Raw genomic sequence first — 18706 nt, forward strand, 5'->3', positions numbered from 1 at the left:
CTTCCTTCCTCCCCCGCTGCTCCCTCAGTAACATCCCAGGTGACTGAAGCAATTTGCAGCCATTTGAAGAAGCTCCATGTGTCATTCAACCTGCAAGGGCGGGGAGTTAGGGGAATTACAGATGCTCCAAAATGGTCCACCCCTCCTCCCGAGGACACTTGGAATTCAGGAATCAGACTCTGCCCAGTGCTTCCTCAGGTCCCCCTGCTTGGGGCCCTCCCAGGCTGAAATCCCACTCCCAAATGCCCCTTTTGGTTGATTCTAAGTACCTGGGAGGGTGCTGCCACCCAGTGGCTACCCAGGGACATGGCAGCCCTCCGGAAAGGCCTGGTGCTGCTGGACAGCTCCCCAATTCAAGAGGAGAACCTAAGATCCTCCCTTCCTTTTTTGGTAGCGCCTTGCCCAGGTACCTAGTTAATGGATCCTACTCTCCCTCCTCTGCAACCTAAGCCAACCCTCCCTCGAGGGATCTCCAGCTCCCTTCCCTGGCTTCCCATGTGCCCCGTGGCCCCAAGCCCTCACAACTTCTCTTCCAACTTCTTTCTACTGTGCCAGCCCCTTCTCATTACAGGTTCTCATTCTAACTTAAAACCCTGGGAACACACCTCTCACCTTCCTCTCCCTGAGCTGCACCAGCCCGCAAGTGGAGTGAAGGAGTGGTTAGAGATAGAATTCTGGTCCCGCCGCCCCCCCCCATCATCTGACACCATCAGACCTCGACGGTCTTCGTGCCAAGAGCCCCTAATGAGCATCAGCAAATTAACAACTTCCCTTTGATTGCTCCTTCTCTGTTAATTGGATAGGGAGGGCCCCCCAAGACCTCTTAGAGAGGGAGGAGGAGGAGAGAGGTGCGAGCTAGAGGAGAAGCACCCCTATCCCCAGGCCTGGTCTCAGTGCCTCAGAATTCAGCTCCATCCCTGAGTACAGCTCCCCCTTCCATCCCTTCCTCATCCTGTCCACCTCCCCCCAACCCTACGCCCTCCCCCCCGCCCCGCGTTCCCTTCCCTTTCCCTGTTTCTCGACTTCAGTCCAATTTCCCTTCACCTGTCTGTTTCTCCCTCCTTCTCTCTGCTCCTTCTTTAGAGGTTTGGCAGTGAGGAGCTGCCAACCCGCCCTCCCCAAGGCAAGGCCAAGGCTACAAGGATGGGGTTTCGGTGGCCGAGGCTGCGTGTTTGTTTATATATGTACATGTGTGTACAGTGTCACATGTAGGTGGGGAGCAGGGATAAGCGCAGGTGAATACTTGTAAGCTCTTGAGCTCCTGCCCTGTGGGCCAGGCTTCTGGGGTGTGTGGGTGTCTGTGGGAGGTGCGTGGGGCTGTGAGTGACGTGGTGTGACTCTGGTCTGTATATGTGTGTGTGTCTCCACACGGGCAAGTGCTTGAATCAGTCAAGTGTGACTCGGAGCTTGCCTCTGTGTGTGTGTGTGTATGTGTGTGTGTGTGCGCGCGCGCGCGCGTGCCACCAGAGGAAGCAGCAGCAAGAGGCAGGAGCATCGATCCGAAGGAGACAGCGCAGGGAGGGGGACGCTGGGGGCAGACACCTTCCCCCCCGCGCGCGCGCGCGCACACAGACACACCACACACAGTCACACACAAGCCATAGGGCCTCGCAGGCAGGGGGACGGCTCCGGGACCGAGGGAGGCAGCGCCGCCGAGAGCGGCCGGGAGGAGGGGGCGAGACAGCGGGGGGAGCCCTCGATCCCGTTCCCCGGTTCGGGGGCCCCGCGCGCACACCGGCCCAGAGACAGCCTCGCAGACACTCGTAGGCGCGCACGCGCACCCTCTCCCCTCCCCCTCTGCCTCCCCTCCCGCCGCCTCCCGGCCGGACGATGGATCCCTGCAGATCCCGGGGCTGAGAGCACCGCACACCGCGCACCACGCCAAGCCCGGGCGGACCAAGCCGAGGCGAGCGAGGGAGCGCGCGCGCGGCGGGCGTACGGAGCCGAGCCGAGCCGGGCCGGGCGGGCCGCTCCCTGCAGGGCTCTGCGCGGTGTGCCGCGGCGGCCGCCGGCTCCCGCTCCGGGCCATGAGCCCCTCCGAGGCTAGCCGCTGAGCCCGCGTCCGGCCCCGCGCCCCAGGACCCGCCGCCGGTTGCCGGGTTCCCGAATCCCCCTCAGGTGGGTCTCCGATTCCCCCTCCTTTGGCTGCGGGACTCCCCAGCGCCCCGAAGCCGGGACTTTCCTCCCCTCTAGCTTTCCCCAGCTTCTGGGGCGGCTCAGTGGCTGGGGAGGGGGGCGGGGGCCGAGCAGGGGATCTGGCTGCGTCGAGAAGCTAGAACGGGGTGGGGGAGCGTCCGGGGCGGGGACAGCTCGCTGTCAGAGGGAACCGCGCCCCCATCTCTGTGCAGCCACCTCGGGTTGCCCTCTGCCCCCCCCCCCCCCCCCAACACGCCCACATACAGCCTGCGCCGTTCAGAGAACCGGAGACACCCGCAGGTGAGGACTCGGGTGGGCCCCTCCGCACCTCCCTGGGCCCCTCCCCACCTGCCTGGAGGGTTTCTGGCCCAGGTCTAGCTCATGGGGGCGAAAGCCCAGTCCTGGGGACACCCTTGACCGGGAACTCTTGACCCCGGGTTCAGCCCATTTGGGGGAGTTTTCCTGTCCAGGATGGGTGGACATTCCCGTCCCAGAGGGACCCCACATCTGGAGGAAACTCCTGTGCCTGCCTGGGGGAGCACTGGGACTTCCCTCTCACCCTCGGGTGACTGCATCTGGGGTCTCCCCTGGCCTGGGAGTCTTCCCTGGGAGAGCATTCTCTTGGCCTAGGCTGACTCCCAAACCCCTGCATTTGGAGGAACCCTCTTCTGAGAGTGTGTCCCCCAGCCAGCCACCTCTGGGCTTGCACACCAGAGACAGTGACCTCTGGAGATGGGGATGGACACATCTGGAGGGATGCTGTGTGTACTCTCATCCCAGGACCATGACAGACTCCCCCACCCCCTTCCCCCAGGATCCCCTCGGCCAGGATGGAACTGAAGGCTGAGGAGGAGGAGGTGGGTGGCGTCCAGCCGGTGAGCATCCAGGCCTTCGCCAGCAGCTCCACGTTGCACGGCCTGGCCCACATCTTCTCCTACGAGCGGCTGTCTCTGAAGCGGGCGCTCTGGGCCCTCTGCTTCCTGGGCTCACTGGCTGTGCTGCTGTGTGTGTGCACCGAGCGTGTGCAGTACTACTTCCACTACCACCACGTCACCAAGCTCGACGAGGTGGCTGCCTCCCAGCTCACCTTCCCTGCTGTCACGCTGTGCAACCTCAACGAGTTCCGCTTTAGCCAAGTCTCCAAGAATGACCTGTACCACGCTGGGGAGCTGCTGGCTCTGCTCAACAACAGGTGGGAGGTTCCTACCCATCCCGGCTGCCAGACCCTCTGTCAGGGTGCTTCCTCTCTAAGCCACCATACAGCCCATACCACCCTGCCCGCCAGCCCCCCAAACCTGCCACTCACAGCAAAGAGATCGGGGTACTGCCAAGCACTCAATTAAGGGCACCCAATCTCTGACCCCAGCTGTGAGACATGGCCACACTCCCTGGAGTGATCTCTGCCCACCCTCCTCCCACTATGTCTCGATATTCTCCTCCCTTGGGGAATCCGGGCATACCATCTTTAAAGGGTAGAAACTATGGTATATTCCTGCCCTGATCTCTCTGCCCACCCATGCTTACCCACGTGCTCAGATGCCCAGCCCCTGGGCAGCCACTGCCATCCTCTGCCTTCTCAGACCCCACAGGGCAGATCCTCTAGACACCGCCCAGCTCTCCTTTCATGCCTCTGTCCAGGGCTGGATGCTGCCCTCCCCGCAAGGTTGGGCATGGGACACCGGAGGCCAAATGGAGGCAGGAACTGAAGGTCCTGCCGATCCATGCACTGCTCACACCCCCACCACACCCCACCCTGCTCCAGGTATGAGATACCAGACACACAGATGGCAGATGAAAAGCAGCTGGAGATACTGCAGGACAAGGCCAACTTCCGCAGCTTCAAGCCCAAGCCCTTCAACATGCGCGAGTTCTACGACCGCGCGGGGCACGACATTCGAGACATGCTGCTCTCCTGCCACTTCCGGGGGGAGGTCTGCAGCGCTGAGGACTTCAAGGTGGTGAGTGAGCCCCCTGGCTGGTGTGGGGTGTGAGTCAGCCAGCCCCCAGAGGAGGAGGAGACTAGGATCGGGCGGACCTCTGGGGAGGAAGTTGTGTGTCCCTAGGGTTCGCTTCTGGCAGGGGGGTACTTTGTTCGGCTCAGGGACGCATTTGCTCTTTGTGAGGTCCTCGGCTTCAGCCTTGTGTCCATGATGGCAGGAAAGAGAGCCTATAGTGCGCGCGCGTGCACACACACACACACAGCCTGGCAGGGCCCCTGACCCCGTCAAGCTTACCTTCTGGGCCACAGGTGTCAGAGCTGGGGGTGGTGATGGGTAAGCTGCAGACTTGTTACTCAAAATGAGGTCCAAGGACCATCATCTGGGACCTTGAAAGAAATGTAGGACTTTGCCTCCCCACTTCTCAAACCTACTGAATTAGAACCTGCAGTTTACAAAATCCTCAAGTAGTCTGAATTAAAGTCTGAGAAGCACCATGAAACATGGGAAGTAAGGGAAGTTTTCTCTTAAACGACTGGACAGGTAATTCTCTCTGTGCCACCCGTCCCCTACCCCAGCCATTTTACACACACACACACACACACACACATACACACACACACACACACACACACTGTCTGATTGGGTTCCCCCCTTGCCAACCCACAGAGTCAGGGTCTGAGGAAGAAGAGATGACTTGGGGTACACAGTCATGGCTGAACTGGAGACTGCATCTTAAAATGGAGATGCCCCACAGATACTCATGCCCTCCACACACAGATGGGGCTGCCTCAAAGCCAGCACCCCAGGGAGGGTTAGGGGAACTGACTGGCATCTCATGTGCCAGGTGATCATGGGCAAGTCATACAGGTTCTTGGTGGGTTAGAAACAGGCAGGGACTGTGGAAAGGGGCCAGAGGACCTGCAGCCATGTATGCAAAAGTATACCAGATGTGAGGGTGATGCTTGGAACTCTTCCAAATGCTTTCTAGACTGTCCTTCAATCCCCTGGATGAATAGTCATATTATCTCTATTTAACAAGCTGAGACACAGAGGTAGAATGAGTTGCCCGAGCTCGCAGAGCTGGTTAGTGACAGACGCAGGATTAGAACTCATGTCTCATTCAGTCCCAACGCAGTGTGCCCTTTGCGTTAATACTGCTGACCCTGGAGTCATCATGTCCACTTCCAGTTCTGGCAATTGCTCTCGAAAACCCAGGCTCCCCTAGGACTCTTTTTCTGTCCATACCTGCCCCCAGTTCTCCACTCTCAGATCCTCCCCTTTTCTCCCACACTTGCTTGCTGCCTCCCTAGCATTATGGGAGCATGAACTGCATTTGTCTGTGTAGAAAGGCTGGAACCACAGTTATGCTTGTTTTTTCCTGCTGAAGTTACACACGACTTCCCAATCTCTTTAAGCCTTTATCTGAGACCAGTTTCATGGGTCAATACTGCTGGACAAAGTTTACATAGCCACGGTCCTTGCTAAGCGAAGCTCATAGGGAGCTTAGCATGATGCAAGAGCCATTTCCTTCCCACTTTTCCTTCCTCAAAACAGGAGAAGGCTGGATTCCCCAGGGCCCAAGACCAAAGTGCTCCCAGGCTCACCAACTATATTCCCAAGGGTAGTAGAACTGTAGTTGACGGTGGAGGTGAAAGCCAGAGCCCTCCTCCTCTGCAGCATACCCCACACGCAAGCAGAAGGAACCATCAAGAAAGATAGAGAAAACCCATTAGATTGAATGGTTTGTAGTGTTTGGATGAGGAAGAGAATTGCTTGGCTCGACCTGGGAAGGTGCTAAGGAACAAGGTGGAGTTCATAGAAAGTATACAGTTGAGGCTCCATCTGTCCCTCACATCCAGAAAGATTCCAAGTGGTGATGCTAAGATATGTTTGGTTCATGGAAATGGAGACCCTGAAATGTGATTGGTCCACGTTGTCTGAGGGAACAACCCTACACAGTCAGACGGAGGTATGATTGGTTCACAAAGTTCTGGAGCAGTGTGAGTTCTTTCTCTTGCTGGGGGAGAAATACATGGCTAGGATCCCACAGGCCCAACACTGGCGCTTCTTGGTTCTGGGTTGTCAGGGACCAGGTTTTTGCTGTCTCTGAGCCCATGTCAAAGGCCTGACCCTGAATGTAGCTGGACCCAAACCTCTCAGACCTTCCTTCTGCCCTCTCAGGTTGACCTCAACAGCCCCTTTCTACTCTGCCCATAAGAGATGTCCCTACACAGATGGGAGTCTCATTGTGAGTCCATGTCTGACATCTCCCTGGTGGAGAAGAAGAGCGCTGGCACTCTCCTCCAGCTCCCTGGTCCTAAGGGGCACAGATACCCCTTCCCTGACGCTTCACCTTCTCCCTCCTCTCCCTGGTCCCATAGTTAACATCTGCCTCTCCAGCCTTGCTGGTCTCTGCTAGGACACGAGGCGTGTGTCTAGCCCCTGGACGGATGAGGCACTGACAGAAAACATCTCTCTCTCAGGTCAGAGCTTAGGGGAGACCATCTTGGCATCTTCTGCTGCCTTGAGAGCAGAGGTTCTTAACTGGGGGTCCGAGTCCAGCTCAGCGTGTTTGCAGAATAGAGTGTGCACAGGCACACGTGGACTCTTTTGTGGGTTCCAAGTGCGACCATCATCCAACAATAGGAATCTTGCTCCTGGAGGACAGTGCAGGGGGCATAGGAAGGGCATCCTCTGGTCCCTTAGACACCTCAGCTCCCATGGTGGGGGTCAGCAGCGACACACATTCCCCGCAGATGTGCTTCTGAATCCAGCTGAACCTCAGGGGATGAACATGGTCCAAGAGGTGTTTGGCCAGGTCCATCCCCCAGCTGTGGCTGGGTCAGCTTGGGAGAGTGGGGGGAACCTGGGCTGAATCTGGGAGAAACTGGCTTGAAAACCCTTTGGGACTGAAGAGGCAGAGGGCAATGGGAAGGGTGTCCCCCCAGCAGCCCAGTTGGGTGGGCCTCAGTAGCTCTCTCCTGAGCTACCAAAAGAGCTACCAAAGGCCCACCCACAGGCCCCCTCTTCCCTCCTCTTTCCCTTCTCGGTGGGGTGCTTGGTTGCCAGGGCAACAGGGTCTGAGGATCTACTCTCCCACCCCGCTTTGAGGCCAGCCAGGCCAAGGCAGGATAGGGGTTCCATGGAGGGGGCCCAGGGGTGCAGCTGTCTGCCGAAGCCTGGGTAGGGGTGGGGTGTCAGGGGGGTGAGCACAGTCGCAGCTGGTGCCAGCCTCCAGCTGCACCTTATCTGTCCCTGGCAGTGGGAGCTCCGATGTGGCTTGAATTCTGAACAGCACCAAGGGGAGGGGGCTGGCAGATGGTGGCCTAGTCTGCCCTGTGCCACCCCCTCTTCCAGCTGAGTCCCAGAGCCTTTGCCTGGGGGAGAGAAGTGGGAATTCATTTCTGAACCCTGGAAGGGATGGAAGGGGAGGGCAGAGAATGGAAATCCTGGGGGTGGGTATGCAGTGGGGATAGGATTCTCTCAGGAGAGGGTGGAATTGGGGGACAAGGGATAGGAGGACAAAAGTCCAGGGGACCCTGGAGTGGGGGCAATCTCCCAGAGGAGAGGTGGGCAAAGAAATCCCCCCAATGTTCTGGAGGTGGACAGGAATCTTCTGGAGCACCTGGAGGAGGTGAGATGCTGATAGCAAAGAAGGGTGATCCTGAGACCCAGAAGTTGGAGGGAGAGGTCATCTTAAACAAGAAGAGCCAGGTATGGCAGGTCCCAGGGAGAGCCAGGACTAGCAGTGGGAGCTTCCTTATCACACCACCCCACAGCAGCTCAGACCTGGGGAGGGCCCAACCTCACTACCTGCGTCTGTTCCCTCCAGCTAGGCAGGGAGTGGAGGGGCTGCTGAAGGGAAGGGCTGCCCACACTGCTACACACAGAGAAGAAAGGAGGGTTTGGGGCTACCCCACCCAGAAGCCCGGCGGTCTTTGTATGGGGTTGTCGTGGGGTGTGGACGGGGGAGCATGCAGGGGGTGCAGAGGGATAGGAGAGGCTGGAGTGGAGAGGTTAGCGTGGGAAGAGGGGCACCCTGCCCTAGCCGCTCTTGGATACCTCCTCCAGCCTTACCCTTCCCTTCTCTCCTTCCCTCCCTCCCTCCCTCAGAAGTGCCTGAGGTTGGAAGGAGACTGGAGTAGAGCCAGTTGCAAGAATCCAGGGGACCCTGCATTGGGGTCTCTCTCTCTCTCACACACACACACACACACACACACACACACACACACACACACACACACACACACACACACACCCCTCCCTCAGGTGACTCAGTTTCCTCTCTCACCTCCTCCCTCTCCTCCCCCATCCCTTGCCGTTTCTGACTCTGCCCCTGTCCTAGACTGCTGTCAGCTAAGAGGCTACTCTCAGTTAATTGACCTCCGGCTGTTGGCTAAAGTAATAGGGAATTGATGTAAGTAAGCGGCTCTGGGGGCGGAGCCGGAAGTGGAGGGGTGGGAAGAGTAGTGCTTCGAAGCCTCGGGCTTTCTCCGGTCCCAGCCTGCGGAGAGCTCCGTGGTAGGGCCGCCACTGCACGTGGTGTGCATCCAGGAAGCAGAGGGCGCGCCTGCACAGAGGTCAGAACGTTTCTGCTGTGGGTGGAGCCGGATTGGGAGCATGCTTCAACTTTGTGGAAGGCAGTTTCAACTCCTGGGGGATGGTGAGGGAGACTGAATAGTAGGCACGAGGGGCTGGGGGTGGGAGTGCCGAGCTCCACTTGATTCCTTCTTCCCGTCACCGACAGAGGCCCGTGGAAGTGCCAAGCCTCGTGCTGGGCACCAGGGGGCGGCGGTGAACAGGCGGAGCCTGTCCCTGCCCTCAGGAGCCTCAAGCCACGTGCAGTACTCCCGGGAGGCTCAGAGTGCAGAGGGTGGTACTAAGGGAAGCCGAAGGGCTTCGGAGCAGAGAATCACGTGCCAGGGATGAGAGGACCCTCCACATCTAGGTGGGGTCCTTCCAGTCTCCCCAGCCCAGCTCAGCTATTCAGAAACGCCAGTTCTGGGAATTCCCTGGCGGTCCAGTGGTTAGGACCCCACGCTCTCACTGCCGAGGACCCGGGTTCAATCCCTGGTTGGGGAACTAAGATCCCACAAGCCGTGCGGCGCAGCCTAAAAGAAAGAAAGAGAGAAACTTCAGTTCTACAGAATGTGTGGTGTCTCCCCCAGCCCAGCCTCTCCCAGCTGATGACCAGTCTAGTTCTCTCCAGCAAGGGTCATGGTCTTTGGTCAGGTTCCCGAGGCACAAGCCTTCCCTTACTGTATGTCTGTACCCAGTATGTCTGTACCCTCTGGCTGAGAACCTTCTGGTCAGAACTCTGGCGTGGGGATTCTGGGAGGCAAAGCAGGGAAGGAGACAGCTCGAAGGAGAATGGAGCCTGGTTTGGGTGGAGGATGCGTCTGGGACTCCTGGGTTCTATTTTGGGCATAGTTTCCTCTGGCTCCATTTCTCAGCTTCTAGGCTCAATTTCCTGTGAGCAAAGGGGGCTGTAAATAGATTTGTAAATTATTCTTTGCCGAGGGGCAGCCTGTCCTTCAGCCTCTGGGCCACTCTGGCTAAGCCCCCCCGCTGGCCCATGTGTAGAATGAGTGTGCAGTACCGTTTCCTGGACACATGCATCAGACATCTTCCTCGTGGAAAATTTTAAAGCAAACATGAAACTGAGGTGTAGTCACCTTGAGGGAAAGTTCCCTTAAGAAGCTCTAAGGACAGAGACTCTCACTCCAGGCTCTCTAAGGCCACTCCTGAGGGAGAGGGAGGGCAAGTTGTGATTTTCCTGAGCTCCTATGAATTCTTGGAAAGAAAACCCTTTCCCACTCCTCTCTGCACCCCCTTGACGTGGCTGACAGTCCTGGAGGCCTGGGAGGTTGGGCTGTGTAGCTGAGTATCGAGTGTCTCTGATCGGTGTGTCGGCTCTTCGTGTCTGGCTGGGAACATCCCTCGGGGAGAGACTGCTGCAGTGGCCTAGACCATGGAGAGCAGCCAGCTCAGGCTTCCTCACCACACACTGCACGTGTGCCCCAGGTGTGCAAGCACACATGTGCACCTCCCTGTGCATGTCTGAGAGTGGGAGAATGCAGACGTGGACCAGGGTGTGACGTGGACACAGGGATGGATGTGCACAGGGGCACACACAGCTCTCTTCATGTGTCTGCAGGAGAGAGCTCGTGTGCCCACGAACCTCTGGCCCCACGCAGAGCACATACCCGCCAAATTAATCTTCTCTTTCTGTCACGCTTTGCAGTTTACAAATTCCCTTTACTTCAGCTCCTGTGATCCTCATAATTCTGGGAGGCAGGAAGATGTTAATATCTTCATTTGAAAGATGAGGAAACTGAGGCTCAGAGGTGTTACATGACTTGCCTGAGGCCACACAGCCAGTAAATGACAGAGTGGGTGCCTTGACCTCAGATCTTCTAAGCCCGGGTTCTTCGTGTGTGTGACCATAGGAGCAGGGATGTGTGGTGGAGGAGGGTGCCCGGCTCCCCAGCTGCCCATGCTCTGTAAAGAGGTGGTGTGATGAGGCAGGAAGGGAAAAAAAAAGGATGCGAAAGAGAAGAACCCCAGCCTCAGTTTGAGCACACCATCTTGTAACTTCTCTGCCTCTTCATTGCACCATTTAGCCAAGTCCCAACCTTAGATGGACCCACCACTGGCTTCCTCAGCCACTCTCTACCAGAGGAAGTCACATGGTTGGAATCACATTGTGTTCATGATCAACATGCCAGTGCTGCCCTGGCAACCCCACTGTGTTTTCCCGTCAACTCGCTCTCCCCAGTGATTACTGTAAATTTTTCTACGCCTCTCAAACCACCACCCTTCCTAGCCCCCTTCTCACCCTCAGCAGATGACCTCACCTCCCACTTCACAGAGAAGATAGAAGTCTCAGACAAGATCTCCCCGCTCCTCTGGGTATCTGCCCCCAGAGGGGAACGTCCATCTTCTCTAGGCTGAAATCTCAACCTGTTCTTACCATCTGATCTCGTTCTATCTTTATGGAAATTTTATCTTAAAGATTCTGCCTCTCCCTCCTCTGTAGTCGGTCTCTCCCCCTCCAGTGGAACCTTCCGATTGACACTGAAACATGCTTAAGATTCTCCCATCTTAAAATGTATAGCTATAGAGACGTCCCTGGTGGCGCAGCAGTTAAGAACCCACCTGCCCTGCCGGCCTGGACTGACTGCGCGGAGGCACTTGGCCATGTGGAAATGCCTGATTTTGTTCCCTGCACACAGAGGAGACACAGCTACTGAAATCTTACTGGGTAAATTCCCAAGTACTGTGAAGTTCATAGATAAGAATCAGCCCAAGTCAGCTTTAAGGGATTTACCGTGACATTGAGAAGAAAAGACCGGGCTTCTAAAAAAAAATAAATAAATAAAGAACCCACCTGCCAATGCAGGGGACACGGGTTCGAGCCCTGCTTCAGGAAGATCCCACATGCCACAGAGCAACTAAGCCCGCGCGCCACAACTACTGAGCCTGTGCTCTAGAGCCCGCGAGCCACAAATACTGAAGCCCATGCACCTAGAGCCCGTGCTCCGCAACAGGAGAAGCCACTGCAATGAGCAGCCCGCGCACCACAGTGAAGAGTAGCCCCCGCTCGCCGCAACTAGAGAAAGCCCGCGCGCAGCTACTAAGACCCAACTCAGCCAAAGATAAATAAATAAATTTTTAAAAAATGTATAGCTATAATGACAGTTAATATTTATTGAGCACTTACTATGTACCAGGCTTTAGGTTAAGATTAAAACCCAATAAACAAACGTCTCTCAACTCCACAGCCCCCTCCAGCTCCCACAGTATCTGTTTCTTTTCCCAGACAAAATTCTTAAAATTGATGTATAGATTCCGCTGTCTCCATTTTTTTCTCATCTCCATCTCACTCTCTAATCCACTCGGGCGGCCTTCCTCCCCCGGCCTCAGCACTCCACCAAAATGGTTCTCGCTAAGGCCGCTAGTGACCTCCATATTTCCAAAACCCACAACCATTTTTTATCCTTGATGTCTCAAAATCATTCAAAATGTTTGACCACCACCTCTGTTCTGCACTATTCTCTTTCCTAACGACGGTACTCTCCCAATTTTCCTCCTTTGTCTAGCCACTCCTGCCTCTGTGCCAGTTCATGCTCTTCCACTTGGCCGTTAAATGTTCGCACTGCTCAAGTCTCAATCCCAAGCTTTCCTCTTCTCTTAAATTGTGCGGCTGTGATTTAATGGGACAGCTTGATGAATTTTTCATTAACATATTTTTACATTGGTGTATCTTACACTGTAATGTTTTACATATTACATCGGTATGTATTTACACTGGTATAAAATTGTAAAACATTTCTAGTGTCCTGGAAAGTTCCTTCAGGCCCTTTTCTAGTCAACAGTACCCCACAGGAATTAACCACGTTCAGGCTTCTGTCAGTAGAGATAAGTTTCACCGGTTCTTGAACTTCCTAGACGATATGTATCCTCCGTGCAGTGTATACATGTCCGTGTCTGTCTTTTTTTGCCCATGACTATGTCTGTGAGATTCAGTCTCGTTTTGTATAGCGGTAGTTAGTGCTTTTTCAATGCTGTGTAGTATTGCCTTATGTAAATAGAGCACAATTTGTTTATCCATTCTACTCTTGCTAGACGTTTGGGTTGTGACTAGTTTGGGGCTATTACAAATAAATCTACTGTGAACATCCCTGTTCATGTCTTTGGGTTGCCATGTGCACTCATGTCTCTTGGGTATATATAACTAGGAGCTGTGGTTAAGTCATAGGTTAGGATTCTGTTTAGCTTGGGTGGATACTGCCATATCAGGCCATTTTTCTTTCTATCTCTTCTAAAAAAACTTTATATTCTATTCCTGAGCAGTCTCATCTTCACTCGTGATTTCAATTACCATCTACACACCGACGACTGCCAAATGTCTGTCTCAGCCCGGCTCTCTCCTCTTAGCATCAGTTCAGTGGCGAATTTCCCACTTAACATCTCCACTTGGATCTCCCCAAGGCTCTAAGAAACCAGCATGTGCCAAACCAAATTCATCTTAGCTCCCAAACTAGTCCTGTACTTGTGTTCCTGATCTAGTGAGCCATTCACCCACTTATGCAAACTAGAAACCATCCCTGACACTCCATCTCCCTCGCCTCCCTTACCAGGTCTGCCAGTGTTGACTCCCAGACATCTCTACTCCATCCCCCTGTTCCAGGCCACCCCAGTGCTCCATGTCTCACCTAGACCGCTGCAGTGGCTTCCTAACAGGACTTCTAGAATCCCTCGGGCTCCTCCAGAGTGGTCTCTTCAAAACACTGCTCTGATCACTTGAAATCCTTCCATGGGGAATGGGACCAGAATCCTTACCCAGCCTTCAAGGCCCTAAGGGCCTGCTCTCCGTCTATATCCTCTTCTTCTCAGCTCTCTCCTCTCAGAGCCTTTGCACTGACTCTGTTCTCTGGAATACCGCCCACCCCCCAACACATACACACACAGACCTTTACCTAATCACTCCTCCTTATTCTTTAGATTGCAATTCAAACATCACTTTCTCAGAGAAACCTTCCTCAGTTTCCAGTCTGGTTCAGATCCCCCTGTCATTCACCTCCATGGAACCATATTATTTTTTTCATAGCACTTATCATAGTTTGCAATTAAATATTTATTTTTGTGATTTTAAAAAACTCTCCATTAGATAATAAGCTCCACAAGGACCCAGTCCCTTATCTGTTCTCCACGTGTCCTCAGCACATGGACACTCAGGAAATATTTGATGGGTAAGTGAAAGAATGGAGAAGAAGGAAGGGATTGATTTAGAGAGGGATGACCTACTTCCAGTCTCAAGCCTACTACTTGCTCTCCGCGAGACTTGAACAGGTCATTGTGCCTCAGTTTCCTCATTTGTCAAATGGGGTGAAATTACTCAAACCTGCTTATTTTGCTGGGTTGTATACGAATCCCCTGAGGCATCAGTTGAAAAGCAGGAGACATTCCAGAGATGTGAGGGGTGACCGGAGTTCAGAAAGAGACGTGGAGAAAGTCAGAAAGCACTGGGTGGCCACACACAGCTTAAGAGACGTACTGGGTAGGGAGTGATGTGGGGAGGGGTCGCATCTTTGGATACAGGGTTGTTCTGCGAGCGTGTCTGCTTGGGTACTTCTCCTCTGTGTACGCTCCGGGGTCTGTGTGTGCTGCTTGATCCTTTCCTCACCTCCCCATTACTGTGCAAAATGTGGATTTGTCTACTAGATCGAGATGAGGAGGAGAGAATGTTAGAGGATGGAGGAGGGAGGAAGTGCAGTTGGGGTGTGTGTGTGTCTTCGTTGCCCACAAGAGGGCTGTGTGTCTGTGTGTAGTGCTGTGTAGGTGTGCAGTGTAGGTCTTTGTGCCCGTGTGGGGAAGAAGTGTCCAGCCACACCAGATTTGCTGTCCTCTGAAGCTGCTCCGTGTGTGCACACCCTACTCTCTGCTGAAGCACCCGGAGCTTCCCAGCCTTAGTTTCTTCCCTCTGGAAGTCCAATCTACTTCCTCTTCCAGAAAGGCTGCAGGAGGGGAACGATGCCCTCTAGTGGGTGTGGGGATGCATGCTGCAGCTTTCCCAGCCCAAGCCTCAACCTAGGCTGGCCCACCTCCAACCCAAGTCTGGAACCCACCTCTGAAACGCATCCTGGGGATGCGCAAAGCCCTCCAAGAGCTGAGGTCCCGTAGGCAAGAAGAAAATGCACACGGGACAGGAAACAGAAGAAGAACCCACGGATTCACACAGGAGAAGCCTGAGGACAACAGCTGAAGGTGGGAGGTCTCTCCTCATCTCTGCAGTGATTTATCTCTGGTTCCTGTTTCTCCACGTGGCCCCTGGGTCCTGCTCTTTCTTTCTTTCTTTTTAAATGTATTTATTTTTGCTGCGCGCGGGCTTTCTCTAGTTGCGGTGAGCAGGGGCTACTCTTCGTTGACGTGCACGGGCTTCACATTGCAGTGGCTTCTCTTGTTGCGGAGCACGGGCTCTAGGTGCACAGGCTTCAGTAGTTGTGGCTCACAGGCTTAATTGCTCCATGGCATGTGGGATCTTCCCTGACCAGGGCTCGAACCTGTGTCCCCTGCATTGGCAGGCAGATTCTTAACCACTGCGCCACCAGGGAAGCCCCGGGTCCTGCTCTTTCATTCTCACAGTCCCTGTCCTTAAGGAGCTACTGATCACTACTCATGCTTGGAGGGAGTTGAGCAGAACTGGACCCTGCAGTCTGTTCCCTGAGTGGGCACTAATTATGCCCTGTGGAGTCAGGGAAGGCTTCTCGGAGGAGGTAACCTGTGAGTAGGGTCTTGAGAAATGAGTAGAAATTCTCCAGGTGGAGTCCAGGGAAGGCATGGAACTGTGGATGAGCCTCGTGTGTCTGTGGAATGGGAGAAGGACATGGTGACTGGATGCTGGACCCTGGACTAGGTGGGGTGGAGGGGTGAGGCTGGAGGGTGACTTGCCAAGGCCGTGTAGGTCCCGGGTGGCGGGGGTTGAATTTTACCAAGAGGCACTGGGGAGTGAGAGAAGGTCTTTATGCGGAAGGGTGGTCGGAATTACATAGCATGGACTAAAGGTGGGGAGAAACTGCAGGGAGGCAGGGAGTTAGGGAGACCAGCTGGGAGGCGGTTGTTTAGGTAAAAGAGTGGGAGACCAGTCTGAGGGCAATGGCATAAGGAGGGAGAGGGACCAAATCTCAAAGGCTGCTCTTCTTCCAGGGCCTCTGTGTCCCTGGCAGCAAAGCTGAGGCCAGAGGTCCCACATCAGCCAGTTCTGCTAGAACCTGGCACCCTGCCTGCCATCCCCAACACACTCCAGGCTCTCTGTATGCAAACGGAGGAGGGAAGAGATGTGGGAGCAGGGAGGGGGGAGGGAAAGGGGGGCAGGAGCCTGGGGCTGTGGGATGGTTAAGGAATGGAAAGGCCCAAGTAGACTTGTCTGACCCCCACTGGTCCTCCTCTGGCTCTGTGGAGGAAGGGTTAATAGTTTCCCCTCCCTCCCTCCCCTCCTCTCCTCCCCTCAGGTCACCTTCTAGGCCCTGGAGACTTGGCTGCTGGCTCAAGTTCCTCAACCAGTGGCCCTGAGTAATCAGAGTACACAGAGGGGCCAGGGGCCTGGGGGCAGGGACTGATCAACTGGGAGCGAGAGGGGCCTCAGAGACTGAGGGGCTGGGGGGTATCTGCGAGGCTGAGGGTTTGGGGGTACCTCAGGTTATTCCCAACACTCTCCACCTGACCCAGGACCCTGTACCGGTTCTGAGCTCAGTTTCTTCCACCCACCAGAAGAGAATTCCTCCACCTGCTCTCCTGGACTGTTAGGGGATGGGCAAGATGGGAGGGGGAGCGGTGATCTACCAGGAAGCTTTTCAGCTGCAAGAGACAGGGTGCCTCCCCCCAGTGCCAGGAACTGGCCATAAGTGAGTCTGTGGTCAGTGAGAGGCCTCTGCTAATGGAACCTGGGCTGCCCCCCAAGCCACAGAAGGGAGTGCAGCTCAGCGTGGTGGTGGTGGGGGGTGCTGACTGAAGTAGAGTGGGGGGTGGGGGTCAGGGGAGGATCAATGGTCTCAGGGACGGCTGGAGGGAAACTGGAGGTCAAGGGAGAGAGTAGGGGTTCGGGGCAGCCAGGGGTTCAGGAAGTAACTGAAAGTAAGTTGTGTCAGCCCAGTGATCAGAAGGGAACTGAGAACCAGGGGAATATTTCGAGGGGAACTGCAGTGTAAGGGTGTATGGGGAGAAGTGGGGGGGCTTCATAAAATAATTGGGGAGATTCCAAGTCAGGGGGAATTAGAGAAGAATTAGAGGCTAATTAGAGGTGCCTAGAGAGTGTGGGGCTCAGATAACTCAGAAGAATGACTGGACCAGGTGGGAATGAGGGCAGAGGACTCAGAATTGGGGTGGGAAGGCGAGGGGCAGGTGGACTGGAGGGTGAGAGGGAGCCTGAGGGTGTGTGTCTTGGGGGATGGGCAGAGACCCTTGCTGGCCCACGTCGTGGCAGTGAGAGCAGAGGACTCTGCTAGGTCCCGTCTCCCCTGGAGCCCTCGGGCTTTTCAGGCGTTTCCACTCTGTCCTCGACCCTGTCTGTCCTGCTGGAGTTGGTGACGGGGAAAGGGGCTCCGGCCTGCTCCTCTCCATCTCCATCGGCCTCCCTTTCCCACAGCCATCAATTATTCATCGGCTCAGACAGCCGCCTCCCTGACAGGGCAGGCTGGTCCTCCTCTCCTCTCTAAGCCCCTCCCCACCTCAGCCACACTGCCACAGAGGCCCTGGCAAGGGAGGACGGCCATCCAGGCAGCACAGACCTGGCAAGAGGACTGCCGGACCCTGCCTAGGATCACGCCTCCTCCCCCGTTCTCCTGCCCACCTCCCGGTGCCAGGAAGCCCCTGGAGAAGATGCCCATCCAGATCTTCTGCTCTGTGTCCTTCTCCTCTGGAGAGGAGGCCCCAGGGCCCTTGGGAGATGTTTGGGGTCCCCACCAGCGGCAACAGCGGGACAACTCAGAATCAGAAGAGGAGGGAGAAGAGAAGGAAAAGGAGGCAGAGAGGAAGGGGGCCAGAGAGGGGGACTTACCGATGGACTTGGTGGCCTTTGCCAACAGCTGCACCCTTCATGGAGCCAGCCACATCTTTGTGGAAGGGGGTCCAGGGCCACGGCAGGCCCTGTGGGCAGCGGCCTTTATCCTGGCACTGGGTGCCTTCTTGTGCCAGGTCGGGGATCGAGTTGCCTATTACCTCAGCTACCCACACGTGACTCTGCTAGATGAAGTGGCCACGACGGAGCTGGCCTTCCCGGCGGTCACCCTCTGCAACACCAATGCCGTGCGGCTGTCCCAGCTCAGCTACCCCGACTTGCTCTACCTGGCCCCCATGCTGGGGCTGGATGAAAGCGATGACCCCGGGGTGCCCCTCGCCCCACCGGGGCCCGAGGCCTTCTCTGGGGAGCCCTTTAACCTGCACCGCTTCTACAATCGCTCCTGCCACCGGCTGGAGGACATGCTGCTCTATTGCTCCTACTGCGGGGGGCCCTGTGGCCCTCACAACTTCTCAGTGGTGAGTGGGTGCCCAACAGTGTCTGCCATGGCTCACCCTGAGCGTCACCTCCTGGGGCTGGTAACCATCCTGCCTCCCCCCCACCTCACCTGGACCACCCACCCTCTGTGAGAGAGGCCTGGCCAGAGCTTGCCTGGGAGCCCCAGGGTCTGCAGCTGGGCTCTATTTCCAGGGCTGTGCCAGTACTGCCCTCCCTGTTAGACTCTTGAAACACATAGTTGGTAATTAGTTGCTGCCCTGAGGCCCCTGGTGTCTCCCTGAGTATCCTCCAGCATGTCCAGCCCTTTCCCAGACCTCTCTGCGATCCAGCAGGGTCAGCACCTTAATCTTTCGCTGAGGTCAACCTTTGATCTGGTGGTGGGTGCCTATGCTTGGCCTTAACAATGTTGACTATCACCCCTGGACTGGAGCTGGGGCAGGTGCCCCCTGGTCTCTGGAGGTGCAAGAGAAGGGTGTGGAAGGGAGGCAGAGGGCTGGGGATATCCCCCCTCCACCCCAGCATGCCTGTTAGCAGCGTCCTCATGTGGTCTTCCTGTGCTCCTCCTAGTGTGTGTGTGTGTGTGTGTGTGTGTGTGTGTGTGTGTGTGTGTGTG

The 18706-nt window shown here is 55.8% G+C and overlaps 1 protein-coding gene across 4 annotated transcripts in view; it reads left to right on the plus strand.

Moving 5' to 3' along the window:
• Positions 1 to 1699: 1699 nt before the first annotated feature.
• Positions 1700 to 18706, plus strand: part of ASIC1 (acid sensing ion channel subunit 1) — a 24580-nt gene continuing 7573 nt past the window's right edge. For 3 of the 4 annotated variants that reach the window (XM_027106231.1, XM_027106234.1, XM_027106233.1), the window contains exon 1: positions 16652 to 18113. In XM_027106231.1, the coding sequence (XP_026962032.1) occupies positions 17457 to 18113 (657 nt within the window). In that variant the 5' untranslated portion in view covers positions 16652 to 17456. Of the gene's footprint in view, positions 2119 to 2950; positions 3329 to 3898; positions 4095 to 16651; positions 18114 to 18706 lie in introns of those variants that run through there. The other variant, XM_027106232.1, reaches the window with a different exon arrangement.

Source organism: Aethalodelphis obliquidens, unplaced genomic scaffold (assembly GCF_003676395.1).
Source record: "Aethalodelphis obliquidens isolate GAN/ISIS:26980383/991018 unplaced genomic scaffold, ASM367639v1 scaffold8, whole genome shotgun sequence".
In the NCBI taxonomy this organism is placed as follows: Eukaryota; Metazoa; Chordata; class Mammalia; order Artiodactyla; family Delphinidae; genus Aethalodelphis; species Aethalodelphis obliquidens.